This window comes from Mastacembelus armatus, chromosome 9 (assembly GCF_900324485.2).
Source record: "Mastacembelus armatus chromosome 9, fMasArm1.2, whole genome shotgun sequence".
NCBI classification, from domain to species: domain Eukaryota; kingdom Metazoa; phylum Chordata; class Actinopteri; order Synbranchiformes; family Mastacembelidae; genus Mastacembelus; species Mastacembelus armatus.
Window position 1 is genome coordinate 15894273 of NC_046641.1, and position 21576 is coordinate 15915848.

The 21576-nt window shown below is 38.0% G+C and overlaps 1 protein-coding gene across 3 annotated transcripts in view; it reads right to left on the bottom strand.

The window, feature by feature from the left end:
* The window catches only part of ipo11 (importin 11), a 139581-nt gene that overhangs the window by 42779 nt on the left and 75226 nt on the right, over positions 1–21576 (bottom strand). Inside the window, exons 30-31 of one of the 3 annotated variants that reach the window (XR_003296483.1) lie at positions 7645–7801; positions 5404–5550 (exon numbers count right to left, since the gene is read on the bottom strand). Coding sequence is in view for 2 of the 3 variants with exons in the window: in XM_026321366.1 (XP_026177151.1) it covers positions 5504–5550; positions 7645–7801 (204 nt within the window). In the remaining variant the exon portion in view is untranslated. Of the gene's footprint in view, positions 1–4559; positions 5551–5683; positions 7802–21576 lie in introns of those variants that run through there. The other 2 variants (XM_026321366.1, XM_026321367.1) reach the window with 2 other exon arrangements.

Here is a 21576-nt window from a genome sequence, read left to right on the forward strand (position 1 = left end):
CTCGAGGGAAATTTCCCTGCCAGGGCAAACCTGCATGAAATATTGCTGGTGAAATGTCATTCTGCTACCAATGTCTATATCTAAACACAGAGGACTGCATAAATAGTCCTCTGAATGTTTAGATCATTGTGTGACTAGACATAACATGAAACCTGCTATAAAGTATATTAATGTGTGTGATTATTAGTGAAATTATTCATTGGTGGTAAAGGAAATTTGTTTTTCAGGGTCATTACTCCTGTGGCAACATCTTCTTACATTTATATGAGGGTCTGTAATTCTTTTCCCATTTTTCTGTTTATACTCAATGCAAGTACCTTTCCTCTTAATTCATTTCTTAATAATAGTCACTCAATCTTGAATTTATATTATATTCACATGCTAACACACCCACATTCACAGAATCAGAGCCTTTGTGTCCTTATGCATTGTTCCCAGAAACAAGACTGCTCTGCTGCCTTTATTCACCTTGCACTGAGTGCCATTAAACAGTGAATAAGAGATAAGAGAACATTTTAGTTTTATAATACCACTGATAAGGGGCTGTTGCAGTCTTTAGATATTGGTCTTATCTTCTTTCCTTTATGGCTACCGCTTATCAATGATTCCTTTCCAGACATTTCAGGGGATTAGGATAGATTTACTTTAGGATTATTTCTCCTCTGGAATTTCATTGGTTTACACTCTTATTTCAGGAACAATATGATCACAGTGACAAGCTGAAACATCGATTCTTGGGGAAAGGAACTTAAGATTAATTTCTACCTAAGGCAAGCGTTGTTCTGCTCAAATCCCCCTGAAAAGAAAAACAAATTAACCCTTTAAAGCAAAAATGATAATGGTCAATTTCACTATTTTTAAAGGCACTGAAGGTAAGCTGTTTTCTCAGTACAGTATACACAGTACCATGAATTTTTTTTTTTGGCACTTCCATGTTTAATATTTATCCATCACATGACACCATCAGGGAGGTGTCTGGTTGGCCCCAAGTCATTATGCAGCATGACAACAACTGCTAGCATACAGCCAGAGTCATAATGAACTAGCTACAGAGACAAGAACAAGGGGTCCTGCCAATGATGATATGAAGCCCACAGTACTGGATGATATAAAGGGACAGAAGATACTGAGACAACATAATTCCACAGAGCTGCTCCAAGATACAGTACAAGGCAAATAACTCAAGTGTGGGCAAAGATAACTAAAAGAATGGGTGCTGTTTAAAACCAGAGGTGGTCACATAGATTTGTCCCTTAACTATGGAAGCTGAAAAAGATCGTGCTTGCAATTATTCTTTCATACCGTGATCTCGAGATAACATTTTTGTGATATCATGTAACAACAAGCTTTCTTATCTTGAGATAACATAATAGTTTAAATACCCTGTGGTGTTGAGTTAAATTATTGCCGACACAGCCTTTCTCGGCTTCCATATTGAACAATATGAGGATTGGATAAATATAAACAGATTTATAGCCTATATTTATAACATTTAAAATAATTATAGAAGATAGATCAGAAATGACTGCTCTAAATATGTAACCGTTTCAAAAATAACTTAACAAATTTAGATTTTTAAAATGTTTTTTCATGTGCTATGTGTCAAGTTTGTTCTAAAGCAAAGGCAATTTCTTGATTTGGGTGTGTGAACCATCTACCTTTCATGTGGTTTTTATGCAAAGAAAAGAAAAAAACATTTGTTACAGTAATTTACCTCCTTGACTACGCAGGTCACGACCACATGTAAAACGCATTTTTCAAACCTTTAAAGTCAGTTGATAGTTTGACTGCTGGTCATGAGTAATGAAGACTGACAGCTTCATTAATACCTACTGTAATACTGTCCAGTGAAAGCTGTGGTATTAGGTGATTATAGCTGTGATATTAGGACAAAAGGAGGGCGTAATTGTGCTCAGAGTTACACAGAAAAGGTTTAGGGATCAGAACAGATATCTCCTTTGGCACTCAAAAACAATACAGTACACATGCAATTCAGTTTGAAGCAAAAAGGACTTGGCATACTGTGTAGTGGAACAAAGGAAGAACATATTGGTTTCTGCACAAGACCATATCAACCATTTCAAAGCAGTCAGGCTGAAATAAGCCTGTGGGCAACCAGCACCCTGTACCATTACAGATAATCAATACAGTGGTCAATTCATAAATCACTGATGCTACCATTGACTCGAAAAAATTCTATGATACAGTTCTTGAAAAAAAAGAAAAAAAAAATTATCCTGAAATATTTTAGAGCAACTTATAATTAAATAAGAAAACAGGGTGGAGAATTTTTTGCAAACCTTTTCAAGTACAATTTATACCAACTTATGCCTTTCTCACTATTTTAGAATGAGCATGATTTTCATTAGACAAAACAAGCCACATTTAACAATGCAACAATGATTAATGTTGTCTAAACACAATCAGCCAGTTCAAGAAAATGAGCAATTTCCTGATTTAGATGAGTATATTTGACTGTAGAATAACAAAATAAGATGAATTATCTGATCGTGTCCAAGGTTCTTCTGATATCTATTTTATTTATTCATTTATCATGTTTTTTATGCTTGCTACAGATGTACTGTGGTTGAGAATCAAAAGGTACTGAGGGTTGGTATCCAGCCCTGGGTATCGCCTCAAGAAGTGTCGAGTCATATCCTGAGATAGTGACACTGGTGATAAAAGGGAGAATGTGTGGCAATGATCTGATTGTGCTGCAACTGCTGTATATGAACAGGCAGGAGACGAGAGGCACAAACAGACTACATTATTATCAGAGGAACACCTAGTGCCCACCTGTCTGATTAGTATTGGCTATACTCACCACAGCCTGCAGCATAACAAATACGTTAATGCTCAGGGAAGAGATGTAGATTCACAGTCTCAATTTTTTGTACTCTTGTCTGTTCCTCTGCAGAATATGACATTTTATTTTTCAGTTATACTCTCTCATTATCCAGTATTTTCACTTTGAGTAAAATATTTGCATTTGGCTGACATATTGCTGTCAACTAGCACAAAAGGCAAGTTGTGTGACAGCATTTTCCTTCACTTGTAATGATGTTATCTATGAAAGAGATAGGACAGTATTTACTGATTCTGTTAGGCATTTGAATGATTTTCAAAAACTTTCCAAAGAAACTCATGGGTTTAAATTTTAAAGCTGTGGCTGCATCAATGACGGGCTACCCTATCGATTATTTTTATTATTACACAATAAGAAAAACGCCTATTACAATTTTGCTCAATCTGACATCATCAAATGACTTGCTTTTTACACCCAACCACCCAAAGAAATGCAGCAAAATTTTACAACTGAGAAACTGGAGGTGACAATTATTAGTTACCAAAATATTTTGCCAACTAAATGATTAATCAACAGATTTCATCAAGGTCAATTTAATGAGGACAACGCCTGACCTTGTTAATGTTATAACACTCCACATGGTGCCAGTGCTATTTAAATAGTGAGAATGGGTTAACCCTTAGATTAAAAGCCATTGTTCGTTGCTTCCATGCAACTGTCTCATTTATCCTGAAACTCAATCAGTAGAATTCCCTGGAGTTCTAAACATAAGTAATATGTTATGCATATACATGCACGCAGGTGCACACTGGGGCATTCAAGCTTGAATACTCCTACACCCACTTGAAAAGGCATGTGGTATGGCCATGAAATGATCATGCATGCTTGGACCCAAAGGTTTTGATTACAGGCTTCCACAGGCAGACAAGAACCGCCACTTCTAATCAGAATCAATACACAGACACAAATAGGAACTCACCCACACACTGTCACTGATACTTTCCTGACACAAAAACCCACACACAATCAGACTGACAGGTAGCTGTCAAAGCACCGTGAGGGAACAGCAGGAAGTATCATTAAAGTGAGTTTTTACATAGGTAGATCCTGACCAAAAAAGCATTTGGTTTACTTTTGTTATTAAATTTTACTAAATCAGGCACACAATAAAATTGCCTCTTAGGATTCACAGCTTGATGAATTTAGCCAAAGCTATTTGTGAAACAGTGGTTGTAGAAGCAGGCATTGCCGTAGAAATCAGAATGAAAGATGACAGGCATTTCTGAACGGAAATGCACATCAGTTTCATAAAACATAAGCACGGAGAATGGACTGCAGTTCAGTCTGCAATTTTATCACTGGTATTTTGGGTACAAGTCACTTGCCCTGGTTACATAATAAACAGTACGTACGTAAAGCTACTTTTCATTTAAATGTGTATGTTACATTCAGGTGGAGCTGAAATGATTCATTATTTGATAAACAGAAAATTAATCAGCAACTAACTGAACTGTTTTATTCTGGCTTATGCTTTCCGTTTTATAATCATATCCATGTTGGTTGAAGAAAAACAGATAATAGATCACCTTGGGCTGTGGGAAATTATAACAGGCTTGTTTCACTGTTGTTCTATAAACAGTCAGTAAAGGACTACACTGGTAGTGGGTGTAATAGAAGTGAGGTTGAAAGAGAGCGGGAGAAGAACGATGAATAACCTAGTCCCTTAGATTAATAGTGCTGGGGAGAAAGGCAGAAAAGGAATTGTAGAATCTTTATTCCTCTCTTTGAACTCTGTATGCTACTCAAGTGGCCAGTTGCCCAAAGTACATTTATTCTTGACCATTTAAGACAAATGGGTCAGTGCTGGCCAACGGTACCTTTGCTTTCTTGTGCTTCGGCATGAAAAAGAAAATGTGTGGGAAAACTAATGGGAGAGGTTGTCGGTCTGTAAAAGAAATATACAGAATTTATGTTGCTTTGTAGGGCCTCTAGTTACTGAGAAGCACTGTTGGTGTAACAGCTACAACACATCTGTAACCATTAAAAGTTTTACACTTGTTCATTACTGCAACATTTGCTGACCACTGCAGTATCAACAGAAGCCTCCTAAGCACAATACAGTGTATTGCATAAGCAACACTGCCTTTTTAACAGACACCACAATGAATGCACACCTTTACTTTAAGTAAGGAAATTCAATAAAGATCCTGAAAAAGCTCATTTTATTTAGCCTTGTACTTTGTTTTAAAAACAATCACATGCAAAACTATTAAAATTCCCATCAGCCTCAGCTGTATATTATACCTACTAAACATTAATTAGCATGTTATCAATGCTAATGTTGCCATTTGGCTCAAAGCACCATGCTAAGTACAGCCTATACAGGCACTAGCATTGCTGTAGACTTTAGTTTGTTTCCCCATTCCCATTCAATTAAATTCCCTCTCTTTCTCTGGTTACTCCCATGCTATTTTTCCAATAAGTTCAATTACTCCTGTATGGTTATCTCCCTATTATCTCAACAACAATTTTCCTCTTGCACTGGATGTCAGTCCCCAACTGCTCATAGTTTGTATGTCTATGCAAATTATGTTTACCATTATATTCCTCTTTCGATGCACTGATAGGCTCCTCTGCCCTGTTTCCACAGCTTTTCAACAGTTAGGTCTTCAGTGGTGCAGGATCCAAGTAAGCTCATCAGTCAGTTTTTATTGTTTCCATCAGCGCCGTGATGGTCTGATGTGCTGGAAAGAAACACACTCAGAAGAACTGGACAACAGATAATATACTATTAAAACAATATCAAGGACTCAACAGGATATTTGTTTTAAGTTCCATGCATCAGTAAAATCAGTAATGGAAATTCACAAACTAATATTGGCCTGATTACTGCATTTTATTGAAGGCTTTGGAAAAAGCAATAAGGATTATTTCCCATTAAAACATAACCAGAGTTATAACCCCCAAATATCCCTCTACTGTGTGTTGTGTTCAAAACTTGTCATCATTAACAGAATATGAGTACAGAAATCTTCTATTAGTTAAGAAATGAACATAATAGTAAGAAAGGTCTTCTGAATTTCAAGGATAGGTAAGGCTTAAAGCATAAGGCTGTAATTCTGACTGCTACTGAACTCTATCACAGTGTCAGAGGAGCTAACGTCAGGTTTGTCTCCATCCTAGGAGAGCAAAGAAAACATGTTAATACATGAGTTTCAGAAGAATAGATTGTAACGGCAGTATGTAGGCTCATGTTTTAGATTTTTCACTTTAGACACAAAGTAAATCCTGAATTGTTTTTTACGCATTTCAAATCAGTAAATATTTATTTTTATACCAGTTTTCAGGTTCTGCTTGAAGCAGGTCTGCATGCCAAATCATTCAACTATTAAAGAACTTAAGTGCCAATATGCATCAATTAATTGCTATTCTTCATAACACAAGTTTGCTTAACTTCCAAATAATCAATTGTTTAGATAAAACCTACAAGAAGATCTGTTTCTTCTGTAAAATCAAATATATCAAATTTTCATCTCTACCACTATAAAGTCAAATCAGAAAAAAATGGCAGGGCAGCAGAAAAGCTACACGCAATTTTCTCAAAGAGTGATGTATTTTTACTCATAAAAAAGTCACAGCAATTCACAGTGTGACTTTTTAACAACCATATAGGTCAGAATTCATTAAAGGAAAAAACAACCCAAGACACAACCCAATGGTATGACTGCAGTCAGTCCTTATGTTGTACAAGATAGCATTGTGACATAAATGGCAACAACTCAAGACAAGGGTCTCAATGCAGCGTCAGTCCAAGTTGCACAATCCTGCTGCACTGCTCCAAGGCCTTCTACCTCTGTTTAAGTACAATAGTGTGTGAAGATATACCATGGAGGAAATGATGAAAATATCTGAAACAGTTTTTGGTTATTAAAGTGCTCTGACACACCATCAATTAGCAGCAGTATGGATATACATATAAATGTGGTTCAGCACTCCTACAAATTGACCATTTAAAAATCACCCATTTACAGTGAAGAAAAAAAAAAGATGTTTAACCCAAATAAAAAAAAAACAACAAAAAAACAAAAACAAAAAAAACTTCAGTAGTTACTTCAATTTGACCTCTGCTTATGACAAAATCCTTTTTTCTTTTTAAATGGAAGAGAAATTAACACAATGTAAAAACAAACTAAAACGTAAAATATTGTCATGCAGAATATCATCCATACTTTACATACATACAAAATTACATTTTGTTTTTTTTTTCCTTTTTCTTTTAAGAATAGATTCTGTAAACACTGCTTTAGGTCCTTCAAGGTTCAGTTTATCCATGTTTCTGCTACAATCTGTTTTTCAATAGAAAATAGTCCGAGACACTTGCTCTGGCACCTGCAGATGATTTTTGCTATGTATATATTTGTATTGTTTAACCTCCCTAACTTTTATAACATCCCTTCATTTTCTACCCATTCCTAGGTATACCCACCGAAAAGAGAAGAAACTACAGGAACTGGAAGTGGAAGCTCTAGTGGGGTGATGTCTTTAAGTGGAGGTACTTTGACATTTTTAAGCATCTACATAAACCCCATCTTGATTACAAAAAACAATGTAAAGTAATCCAGATAAGAGAGAGGGACAATAACTATAAGCTGAGGACAGTTGACAAGGCTAGGTCTGAATATAGATAAGGCATAGCATGGGTAAAGGTTGGGAAAATCCAGATTAGGAACCCACAGGTCAGGCAGATTGTTAGCCTTTTCAAAAAATAGGGAAGAGAGTAGCAATAGTGTAAGATGTTTGTGTAAAGTAATGAGGGACTGTAGATGTGATTCAGAAACCTTGGAGGAACTCTTGGAGCTGCCTGACCAGCTCTGTGTCCACAGTCTCCATTAAAACCCCAAAGCCTTGGTCCCCCATCATGGCCTGCTGCGCCTTCAGCTTCTCATAGACAAACTGCTGAAGAGAGACGCTGTGCACCGGGTCCTCCAGGGCCAACTGCAGTGAACAAAATGGGAAGTGGGGAAAAATGACAGGATGTCACTTGAGTAACTGTCCCCAAGTCAGCAGTGCAAAAGAAAGATTAGGGGCCACAAAGATATTACATTTACTGACACTAAATGAGCTGAGCATATTTTCTCATTCACTTAGCCATACACAGCATTCAGCATATTTAACCATTCTAAATTACATAAATTAGAGCCTAAATAAAATGCTTTTCACAAAATTGCATGGAGGAACATTAGGTTCCTTTTACAAAATAAAGTTCAATTGATTTAAATTATAATTAAACTGCTTACCAAAAAAGTAAAAACACTACTTATTAGCCATCCACTAATAATGTCCTCATACTGTTTGAGTAGATTAAAAAAAACAAAAACAAAAAACTACTGGATGGAAAAAACTATTCACACATTACCATTTCCTGGTACACACCTAACAAAGTTTTTAGTCACTATATGCAGCCACTGAAGACTGAGCTCGAAAAATAATCCTTGATAACAGTGGAAAAAAAAAAAACAAGTTAGAAAGCTGAGCATAGCCGACACATTTCTGTAGGCAAGAACACTGTGAAGTAAGGGAAGGCAAACAATAGCAAGTAAAAGTTTGAGAGCTTGTACTTGTTTTTTTATATGCACTATAGGCAACTTTAAATATTTTTTTAAACAAAAAATTAAGATGATTATAATGGTTATTAAATTGTATGTTCTAAATAATGCAAATTTTTTAAAAAGTGAACATAAAATTGATTGTCCATGCCTGTGGTGCAACTGTGTTGAGTGTATGTGTGTGTTCGTGAACCTGTATGTTTTTGACTTGAATTTGCCTCTTTAGGGCCAAAAATACACAAACCCTCACATGTGTGGATGCTTGTGCGCTTTTACACAGGTCCAGAAGAACCCCAAAAAAACAAAAGGGGGAAACCCCCCCCCCCTATGTATCCTTTAAGAAGCTGAATATTGTAATATCAACTCCTGGCCCCTAGCAAATCAGTGGAAAGAATACTTGTCATGCTAATTAGTTCTTTGATATTACAGTGCAATCAAAATAGTCAAGAGTGCCTGGAGAGTTGAAGAGTGGCTTAATGGAAAAGCTGTCATCTAACCTGCATAATTACCTGCACAAGGACCTGCTGAAAGTGTGTGCGTGTTTATGTCTGTGTAAGACTGTATCCTCTGTTGCCTTGTTTGTGTGTACATGTCTCCCTGTAGTGTGAATGACATTGTAAGGAAATTTGGGCTGGTACTAACAAATTCTAAGGTTTAATGCAGGGCTACAACCTATTTAGACTCAAAGTAAGAATTACGTTAGCGTTAACCTTCTAGTTATGATGCTTAAACTTATGCATTATGTCAATGACTGTCCTCATAACTACAGCAGGACTAATGTGTGTGTCTCTGGAACTGACACATGATCTGTCTTTGACACCAAATGTTAAGGCCCTTGTAAACACTGTCAATCCTGAATATCGTGAAGATGAATATCTTGAAGATGAGAGCAGCATGGCCAACATTGGTTAGCACTTAGGTTCTGGGTGTAAATCCTGTTTAACTCTAGGGCCCCCATGTCTGCGTGGTTTTCTATTGGCATTCCATCTTCCTCTCTCAGTCATGCAGATTAGACTAACTAGCAGTGTGAGTGTGAGTGTTTGCCAGCCCTGTGATAGACTAGATCTGTCCAGGGTGTGCCCCACCTCTTGCCCAATGTCAGCTGGGACTGGCTCCAGCACCCCTCGACCCTGAATTGGATTAGCAGTACAGAGGATGGATGGAATATAAAAATATGAAAATGCAACAGATGAATACACAATTATATTGAAAGAAACAGCAGAATGCACGCAGTACTGTATGAGCACATACAAGCCTAAAAGCAAAATGACAACTTTGACAACAGAGTGCCGGGATAAGAACAATATGTTTAAGGACACCTGCTGTGCTGAGACTGCACACAAAACAGCACTGATAACAGACCAATGTAAAAAGTGAAAGCTACCAATAAGAAGGATAAGCACGATCCACTGTCATCCCTGCGGGAAAACGGAGGCAGAGATGAAAAGACGAGAAGAGGAGGAGAAAGAACAAAAGAGCCATGAGGCAAGAAGCGGTCAGGGTGTGATTGCTAAGCAGAGAAAATAGGTGATTGTTGTGCAAGACAAGAGGCTACCACGAACTGGCATGATGATGCTGTAGCAGCAAAATGAAATTAAGTGACGAAAAAAAAAAAAAAAAGATGACGTGGGATGCAGAGAACAGACAATCACAGCTGTACCTCATTGTTCAGGAAAGAGAGGAGTGGGCAACATGAGAGGAGGCCGAGAGAGATGAAGAGAGACAGATGAAATGACGGGGCCTGTGAAAGCTCTCATCTCTGGTGTAATCCCCAGACTATTGCTGCCCTTTTCCAAAGCAAACAAACCAAAGAGTCCCATTTCATTATTGTAAAAACAGCAGTGTTGTTCAAAAACAGACCGTGCAGTGGTTTTTTTTTTAACATCTCCCACTACTGTAAATACACATCCACAGACAAGTGTGCCCGCAACTAAGATATGTTTACTGCCTAAGCTCTCTGACTGACTGACAGCCCCATACAAAGGCAAGCCCAGTGGTATTAAAAACAGCTCCATGTTGAGACTGTTGCATTAGAAAATCAGCACTTGCAACTTCACAGGTGATTACAGAATTGTAGCAGAGGACATCAGAGGAAACTAAGTTGGGCAGGCAATTACTAACTGGAGTTAATGATGCAACAACCTGTGCTTTTCCAGCACACACACACACACACACACGGGTGTCTCTCTATGCGGCAGAATGTACATGACTTTGTGATATAATCAGCTGTGGGGATATGTGCTATGATGTATTATACATAATATATTGTATTATATTTATTATATATCGTATTAAATACTGTGTTAACTGTGTTGTGTAGGTGAATGCTGCGACAGTGTGACAACAGTCAGATGTTAATTTCAGTTCATTTATTTATTTAAGTCATCTACAGGCACTGCTAGTTACCTCTCTGACTAGGCCCAAAGAATCATACTATTTAAGGTGTCATCTTATGTTTTCATTGTTTCTCACACACACACACACACCGTATACACATATACAGAGTATGACATTATTTCCAACTACACAAAATACACACAATAAGCACCAATCAAATAAAGTGAATATTGTTTCAAAGATCCAGAACAGGTTTGTTCAGGCTGTTAAGCCTCTTTAAAGGCAGGCTTGTGTCTTTCACACACAAATCAGTTCATCAACAGCCTAATTAAATGACCTCTAAACTTGCTGCTGTCACACACAAATTCCATGGTTACAATAGTGTCATATCTCCAGTATTACTACTTATAGAACAAATACTGACTGGGCTTCTTGCTGGTTCATCTTGGGGCGTGAGTTGAGCCTTATTAATTAGTTCTCTCCGACAGCTGTTGTAAGGTTAATATGGTGCATAGCACGGCATCCATACCTACAACTTTACATGCATAGCTTACTATATACTGAAACTCAGATTGAAAGGCAGGTTTCTTATAATAAATGTATTTTTTATTTTAACTTAGTTTTATTATATTTAGTTAAACATATAAATTACAATTAGTGGCAGAATGAATAGACTTGCTCAGGCTCTAGAAAGCATTGCCGTAGTTGTCATTTGTGCAGCTGCTTGATTGGAGGTAATTATGTTAAAAAATGTTCAGCTTAGGTCATTTGTGGCACGTTGTCCAAACAAAATGGGATGGACTATCTGGATAATGACATGGCAGAATAACCGGGGTGTGGATGTGTGAGGCCAATATAAAGAAACAGAAAGACAGGGGAGAAGTGGGGCAATGAATAAGAAAAAAGGAGTTTCCTCCTGTGGAGTTCTGCAGCTACAACAAGATACTAAGTGGAGTGTAAACAAGGGAAAAGAAAAATGATAAACTGAAAGGACAAACGCAATCTGCATGAACATAGGAAGGAGAACTAACCAGATGGGGCAAAGATCTAATATTCCTGTCAATACTAAACTGCAGAAATAGGAAAGATGAGACCAGTGAAGGCTGGAGAAAAATACAAATGGGAATTATGATGGGAGGAAAGAATAGAGGAAGAGTGACATGCCCCCTGCTGTTCCTCACCGATAAAGAAGGAGTGATCTTCATGCCTTGGAGAGAGCTAAAGATAAATGAGGCAGGATGAAACAAGGGAGACACACTAGATGTGAAGGATGTGAAAGGGGTTAGGTAGTTGTCTAATGAAGAGATGAAGAGGGGGAAAAGCAGCAAGACAGAATATAGAAGTAGGTGAGATGTGCTGAGCAGAAAAAACTGTAACTATGGCAGTGATGATGCTGCGGATCCATGGCAGTAAGTCTTCTTGCATGAAAGCCAGCAAAAAAGCCAATTAAAAGAAACACAGGATAAACGTGTTCCATCTGTACTGACATCACTGAGATTGGCTGGAGGTAACCAAAACATTTTTGTTGCTTAGGTTTATTCTGTGAGTGGTGCTGTCATGCAAACACCTGATGTGAAGAAACACAGCTTCACGGCACAGCTCACACAGTATGATCGCTCATCATGCTTGAGTCCAGCTGAACTGTGTTCAACGTATCATGGCAGGGCACAGCACGGATCACTCACAATATTTAAACAAACTGGATTCTGGGGCTGAAATGTGCCCGGGCACAAATGTTTGCCTTTCCCATTAATGTGCAAAATCAGTTCACAGGTAAGCTCCAGTAGAGCTCCAGACACATTAAGAAATTTAGGAACCTAGATGCACCTGGCCACAGTTTGGATGGCCAGAGTAAAGGATCTGAATACCTTTGTTAATCAAAAATGTATGCCCACTGGTAATGTTTCCAAGGAAGGTTTTTAGGTTAATGACAGAACTGGAGCCACAGTTAAGACGTTAGGAACTGACAGGTAACAGTGGTATTAGGAGTGTGGCATCCACTGATTAGCAGTGTTTTTCAAATTTGACAAAGCTCTTTTAGAGCCACTGAAGACACCATGCAAGAGTTTTGATTGGCTGCATATTACTACCTGTGATGAGTGAACTGATCTTATTTTGTGAAACTGCTGGAGTTTCCCTTTATAATTAACCTAACTTACAAGCACCATTAACCTGCATAAAAAGGCTCATAAACTGTTACAATTATAACGTAGATTAATATTCCATGATCAGTGAAATTATTGCAGTTTAAGCTAATTTGGCTGCACTGACTAATTTCTTGGTAAATACATTTTTGTGTGTGTGTGACTAGATGTCTGTGGACAACTCAAAGTGTCTGACAAGAAAAGGGACAGGCTGAGTGCGATACGTGTGTGTGTGTGCGTTTGTTTAGCTGTAAATGTCCTATCTGGTCAATACAGTTGGGATCTGTAATGACATTCTGTCAGACAATATCTTAGATCCTATAGATGAGTGTAATAGGTTTAAGTGTGAAAAATGATAGTAATGTGTACTACTGTGGGTCTTACTTTAAGCCTATGTACTCAGAGCAGGGGCCAACAACAGCTAGACTGCCTTGATCTCACCAGAATTTGTTACAAGCACAGCAGCCCTCTAGTAATTTGACTGCAGAATATGAGGAAAATCTATGTTGAGCAGTAAATTCATGTTAGGTAAAAAGCAAAATTTTACTGTTGAACCTCTGACCAAATTACATATCATTGCTGGTGTGGTCATAGTTGTGCTCTATTGTACCTGTAAGAGGTGTCACAGGGTGGCAATAAACTCTAGAGCATACCTCTAAAACATGGCAGCAAGGTGATAAGTTGAATCACTGGAGATCAGCATCAGCACATTCAGCTGGTGTTAAACAGTGTTTTGTGTTGGCCTTCCATCCAAATTACACCAGCTTTTGCCACCCCTGATCTTTATAAATACGACACTCCAAAGTAAATACCTTAAAAAACAGTAGCACAAAATTTTGTGTTTAGAAGAAGGACATTTAACATGGAAAACATACTTTTTGCTGAGCTGCAAAACACACACAAAATATAAACCACAATACAGGTGTTGTCACTGATGGTGTTTCTGTTGTCGGACGACAGCACAAAAGCAAAAACAGTGATTGAACAGCCCGAGTTTTACTACTTTTTACATCTACAATGTTTTGATACTTTGATAAAAGTATAAAAAAACTAAAATACTCTGCAAAAGACAGAAGGGAATGACTGTGACAATCAGCAACAGAAAACAGACAATCACACAGTTGGTGGAAAATGAACAAAGCTTTACCTTAACAAGACCAAGCTGAATAACCAACCATATTTGTCAAAAGCCAATCTCCCCAACCATGCTCTTAACTAGATAGAAGTAGTAATCTTAAGCATGAAGTAGAGCCTTAACAATGTCCAATTTCCTTGTGGTATTTCAGTATTGAAGGCAAACATTTCAACACTGAACATCCAGACACTAAAAATGCTAGTATGGAAGTGAAATTTTTCAAAGTATAAACGTCATAAAATGCATTCACATTAGTGAGGACAAGTCCTAAATAACAAACGGGTTCTATGTTACGTGGTCCTGTTCACTGAACTAAAACCAAATCGAGTGAGACAGCACAGTGAGTTGAGAGATAAGGTCATGTACATTCATCAGCATTATTATAGTCAGGTACAGAGGTTGATCAACCATAAAGAAAAGAGACAGCACCATTAAATAGTCATCAAGAAAGACAAGTAGGATTTAAAAAGTGTAGGACAGGAGAGGACTGGTCATAGAGAAACAAGGGCAAGAACACTAAGGAAGGGAGCAAGAGAGCAGGAGACCCCCTGCTAATTTTCCAAGCTTTCATTAGTTCACGGTCTCTTGACTTAGAGGGCGGATTAGAACTTGATTGCAGTAATTTCCTCACCAAATGAGGCGGCACAAATTGTAATACGCTAATTAGTATTGTACCAGAGGGCGGAAACGTAAGAGCCCCTCTATAAGTCTGTCATAAGAGTGCATATTACCAAACACATATCTTTAAAGGGTAAGGGTGTGTGCATGTATGAACACATACGCACACACACACACACATATATACACACATGCGCGCACACAAATACATTGCACATCAACAAAATGGTGAAAACATGGAAGACCTGTAAATCAACCTAAAGCAGGCCACTCACTTTCAAAAACTGAGCACTGGTTTTGAGAAGGACACTATCAAAGGGCACTGCCAAGATGTCTAGAGCAGCTCTGAAGAAGCTCCATGGTTTACTAAGGGCTAAGTGACAAAGTGGAATAAGGTTTTCTATTCTGATTAGAGAAAAACATCCTAAAGGCTGCAGTATGTTTAATATATGCCACCACACACTGACAGAGACACCATCTACATGGTGAGCCTGGTGCTGACAGTGGCATCTTGCTTTTTGGTTGCTTCTCTATAGCAAACCATGAAAGCCTGTGAAAGTAGACAGTAAAATAAATGTGCACAAGATTTTGCACCAAGAAGATGATAAGTATCTCAGTGGTGAAAATGTCCTCCTTATCAACTACATCCTATCAGTTGGTTATGTGAAGGATGCAGGGTGGGAAGTGAGCTGACTAAGACAATAAGGAAGCTACATTTTGATTAAAAAATAAATGTTTATTAACCTTCGAGTGCTTTTCAGTCCAAGGCAACTAACCTTAAGTTAGTGTCTTTAATTCCAATTTCCAATTGAATTTGAGCAAAAAATTAACTTGGGAATGATGAGGATGACAAGACCCTATAGGGGAGTCTTGATTGCCTTTTATAAATAAAGGCAATTGTTGTCATTCTGGCAATTTAAAAGAAGTCTTTTAGGATTGTCATTGCAAACCTTCACAGTGCTCCAGTGGATTTGGCAGAGCAGTTGGCTGTGACTCAGAGGACTCTTGCAACTGAGGCTCTGAGCGACAAGCTGGGTCAAACAGTGATAGGCAACACCCTGTCTGAAATCTGCTGTGCCATCTGGCCAGCACTGAAGGACCAATGTCTGCATTTGTAAGATGGGACTCGGGAGTCAAAGGAAGCAGCCAGTGACTTTTGCAATTTGGAACTTTTTAAATGTCACAGGTACAAAGAGGAAATGCACCGAAAAAGACTGCACCCACAGAAATTGGAATATCATAACTACAAAAGAATATTTTCAATTCATGGTATGCTATTGTGAGATAAGCTTTAAACTGAATATTTATTATTAAAGACATTTGACAGAAAATGGGTGTAATGATGTCATTTGTAAGACCCTGCACCTGTTTCAAATGTGATGACAAGCACAAAGAGTTGGGTCTAGTTAAGTGTCTCAATGTGCACCTGCTATTTTGGTCCCTGTTAAATGCAAAGGGAGGGTGTGATTGTTAAACTCACTGGTCTCATTGCTCTGAAACAGCTGTCACAATTTTTTTTATTTGTAGGTCAACATTGAGTTTGTAATATACACACAAGCATTATACAATACATAACCCTGCTGCCTATTTCTGCTGATCAACAGTCACTGCAAAGCCACCATGGTAGAAGTTCCTTCATCTCCAGTCCTGGGCCGTGGCCTGGCTCACTAAACTCCTCAGAGTGGATGCATGGCTCCTCTTACAATCCTCCACACATGAAAAATAGATGAGACTCAAACTGTCTGGTTTTATGGATGTTAACTGGGAACATTCTGCATGGTGTCTCAGTTTCTCAACATAAATGCCCGGTTATTGAAAATGCCTGTGCCTGTACTCCTGTCTCTGAGTGGTCATCACTTCTGTGACACTATCTTCTCTGTGCCTCACTTTCTGACAGACTATACAAGTATGAATAGACAGAGACATAATAACATTGCCTTAGCTAAGACACAAAAGTTTTTGTTTTATATCTACCAAGAATTGATATTGTGTAATTATTATGATCCATATATTTTAGCATGAATTTAACTGCCATCAATAGGCCAAATGCACTTTGCACTGCATCTTTTATGCATTGTAAAACACCATCCTGATAAGAAGATGGTCCAGAAGTCAACTAACTAACTAAGGGCAATATCAAACAAATCTTGCTTTATTAACAATCTTATTATAATCATACTCATGAAAACCTGGCCTGGGTGTGGATGGAACATGCTGTCTCTCTTCCATGCATAAGGAGAAGGAAGGGGGGGGGGGTCTAAAGGGTAAAGATGTTGACCTTTTTCTGCTTGTGAGAATAATGTTGCAACTGTATCAGAAACAACTTTTAAAAGTAGTCTACAGTTCCTCACTTCCACTTTCCAATTAAAGTTTCTGCATGTCTCCTATGCATTCACAACAATTATTTAACAATTTCAAGCAGATTCTAAAGACAGTGACTTTATTTGTACAGTCCAGCTTTTCTCCATTTGACACTAATGTTGGCTACAGCCTTGGCTGCTGTTGCTTTAGTAAAGGTTATAGAAACTATTAAAAAAAGGAGCATGCTATGGAGGAATTGACACGATTACAATGAAGATTCTAAGATCACAGAGACATGATGGTGTATTATATTTCAGAGGATATTTTGTAAGAAATCTTTACAGTTGTTGCCTTTTTACAAGATATTTTAAAGCATTATTTATTTGATCTATTATATTTATATTGTTCTTACATGTATTTTCCAAATATATATTTCAGAGTGTCAGATGAAATACTGAATGTTGAAGAACAGTAAACGTTATGGCAGCCTGCAAACTATCCAGTGAGACTCCTCTACTCTAACAGCTTTTGCTGTGGGATTTGACACTTACAGATCAGTATTAAAACAATTATATTAATAGGCCAGTTGTTTCCAAGCATCCCCCATAACGGCAAGATTGTGCAAGCATCTTATGATTCAAATCACACATCAGATAATACTGTTTCCTGCCATCAATATGCCAATGGCCGATGTACTGTCGATTAACAGTGGCTCTCACTGAATCAAGGTTAATGCTTTATTCAATTAATTAATCCACTTGCCCTGAGTCAATCATTTGTCACTTGTCTGACAAGCTCTGGATTCGAGTGAATATGACAAAGGGTGAGAAAAAATAGCTAGTGGAGCAGCTAAATTTCTGCTCTCTCAGCAAACAATCAAATCCACAAAGATTGGTTTTAAACCTATAATTAAGACGTATTACAATCAATTTAACAGCCGAACTGTCAGACCAAAGATTAGTTATTCTAATTACTTTAATCAGACTAATTAACTCCCCACAAATCCAAAGAACTACGGGTGAAAATACTGAAAAACACATTTGGCTGCATCATCATCTGATCTGCACAGCTGCTACATTATTACAGACACTGGCAGAGACATAAGTGGGCACAATGATTCTATCATTCCCTCGGTGAAAGCTTTACATTTTAATATCTGGCTGCTCTTTATAACAGAGCAGCCAGATATAACAGCAGGTGACACAGTCTTGTTATGGAACAACTTAATCAGTAAAGCAACACTAATGACAGAAGTTTAGGACTACTTGAACAGCCATCTTGGAATCATTATTTGTGCTGGCTGATTAGACTAAAAGTTGAAGGCGGGCAAAGGTATGCTGGAACGATGTCAGGTCTCTGAACTTGATGTACTGGTAAGAATGATAAATGTGTACATTTTCCAACCTCAGTGCACTGCACACACTGCATAGCATAAGTCTGATTTCAGAGCCACACTGATTTGCTGATTGATCTCTGAATTAAAGAGTAAAGTGTTGTGATGTACAACTGAATGTTATTACAGACCAGACAGGCCATGTACAGCTGCTGCATCTTCTGTTCATGACAGAATTTCAAGTAATGCTGCATTTTATTTAGTCAACACTGAGCGTGCAGTCATCTTGTTTGAATAAATCTTATTGGAATTCTCAGCAGACAAAATCACCTGGGGTTTCAGTGTGAGGCTAAAGTTGCAGGCTGTGAACATGCACACTGGAAGAATAGAAAGTGTAGTTGGATTTCATAAAACTCACAAGACTGATAAAAAGAAAAACAGCTTAACATTAATGTCTCCTCAGCTTAACAGGTGGGCCAAAAATAAGAGCAGAGTACAAGAAATGTCAATCAAACAGTCTGTACATGTCCAGAGTCCTGATACAGAAAAGGTGTAACCTGCAAAAATAACAAAATATCACTTGTGTGTACAAGTGTGTACATCCTTTATTCGAACTTCCTCATGATATTTTGACATGTTGCAGTGGTGAAAACCAAAGGTGTACTTCATAGCTTGTAATATGAAAAACGAATAACAGAAAATGGTAGTTCTGGTTTTGTGCATGGAGGTTCATTGCTGAGTGGCACTTGTAGCAGAAATAAGCCATTATGACAGTGAAAGTGACTTTTTGTGGCCAAGTATGGTGACCCATACTCAGAATTTGTGCTCTGCATATAACCCATCCCAAAGTGCGCACACACAGCAGTGAACACACACAGTGGGCAACCATTGCTGCGGTGCCTGGGTGCCCCCCAATTGGGGGTCCGGTGCCTTGCTCAAGGGTCTCAACTCAGTCGTGGTATTGACGGAGTATTGGACAGGGCATTGGCTACTCTAAGTATCTTTAAGTAACCCTGGTCACATGTTTCCCCCCATGTACTGTAAAAAGTGGTAAAAAGCAACATATTTACAATCCTGCCACACTCTAAAAGCCTACAGCTCCCTGTACTCTCATGGACAAATAGCTGTAAAGCTCAGAAGTGGCAGAGATGGAAACTAATTTTGATAGCTCTCTGTGCCTCAGGCAGCACAAAGGAGAATCTTTATATCTGGTGCTGCAAAATAACACTGTCATAGAGGGGTCTGTTATTCAACAAAACCAAATTATGCTGACACTGATGGGCTGCTTGAGACTAGGAGCAATAATAAAAATAAATAAATAAAAAATAAAAAAAAAAGGCAAGTCTTCATTACAAATGTTTTGTGTGGTCCACAATGAATTGATAACACACTGAAACTCATTTCCTATAAATATATACCCCTAGGAGATTTGGAGTCACTTTGACTGCTCATTAAACTGAAATAATGGAAAACTGTTGAATGTCAACAACTATTTAATGATAACTGGTAGTTTTACAATTTTTGGTTCACTCTGAGCAATGGTGGCTACTGGTTAATATTCATTATCTTTATTAAACATCAAAGCATGCATGTTTTATGGGTTCAGTATTTTAAGTGAAATCAGTCTTATTTGCTAATTATTAATTGTGAGAAAAATGTTTTCCATTCACTCTCAGCGACAACACCTATGGGGCAACAATGTAATGGGAATAATTTGTTTATCTCTGTCTTCTCAAATTACAAAGCATGCAAATTTAATGGGATGCCCTTTCAAAGCCCCATTCCATCAGCAAAGGTTTTACTAGAGGAGGTCTAATTGGAATTTGGACTCAAGGCCCCTTTGGATTACAGGAGGAAAGGGATGAAGAAATATTTGCATTCTCCATACTCCAAACTGGAGTCAAGATTAGAAATTAACAACGCTAAAGATAGATTTTGGACCTAAACTATACATAGCACTCTCTTCCATCACAATGAAAACACCAAATCAGGGAAAATGTTTTTGAAGAATGGTGTTCATCCTTCCAGTAGAACTCAGAGACCTGTAGTAACAAGGTCAAGATGCACTGAAGCTGTTCTAGTGGCAGGTGGTGGCCCAACACCTTTCTAAGACATTTAGCCATCTCTAAGTACCTAACATTTCCAATATCAAAGTACCAATAGAAGAAAGGCACACTCCCGAAGAGCAACTCATTTGACTAATAGCCTAGAACAAAAAGCTCATTAGTTACACATTCTGAGCAAATGCTATAAATGACTAAACCAAGCATTTGCTTCAAATAAATCAAAACATCATTAAACAATAAACAGCATACACCAAATGGGACTTTTATATTTAGGGTATGACAGCACCTGGGATGCTGCAATAAAGAGGATACACTAAACCATAAGCAGTAATGTGTCTAATCAGTGCGTTGGATAATGTCAAGGCACAGCACAACAGAGTGACTGAAGACTGTTAGCCAAAGAACATCATACCTTTTTTTCATTACCTCAACAGGACAACAGGACATGGGGAAAACAATAAGGGGTTACAAGACATGAAGGAGGGGCCCTCAGAAGACTGTCCGACCACGCAGAAGTAGACCCAGAGTTGAAGTAGTTTTGGGGCTAACAGTTAGAAATGCAAATGCTTGGAGGAGTTTGGAGGCAGAGGCAGTGGTACAACATGAACAACGATGGGTTGGGTACAGGAAACACCGAAACAACGCGTCAACCTCATCAATTCAAACTTGAGACAAAACATTTATTCTGTGCAGTTGTTTACATTCAAATAAAGTATCCTTAACAACTCAGTATTGCAAATAGTACGGGAATTGTTATGCGAGTGGTCTCTGAATGGAAATTCAGCCCAGTGGTATCTCATTATGCAGAAGGTTTTGGACATTTTGCCAAGGCTTTGATTTAGTATATGCACCAGTGGCACTTCTATGACCAAAACTGCACAATAAAGGCAAATTGAATTTCATGTGTATTGCTCAAAGCATCGAAAAAACAATAAGAAAAAAAAAAAAGTCAACAACAATGTGTCTTCCTAGAAACACTATCATCACCAATCAATCAATGTGCATATCTTGCTGTCAACTATTCTTGGGGGCTTGTGGTGGTAGATCACAGCAAGGTCTGTGGATCAGCAAATGTAAGTAAAATGAAATATTGTGTTTGGAAACACATGCTGTTTTTAAAAAGGTAATTTTCAGGTCTTTGGGCACTCCAAACACAATTCCACTTTCCAACGTGATGATGAGGAGGAAGGAGAAGCTTTGAAAACATTTGTCTTAATACTTCAGCAATAA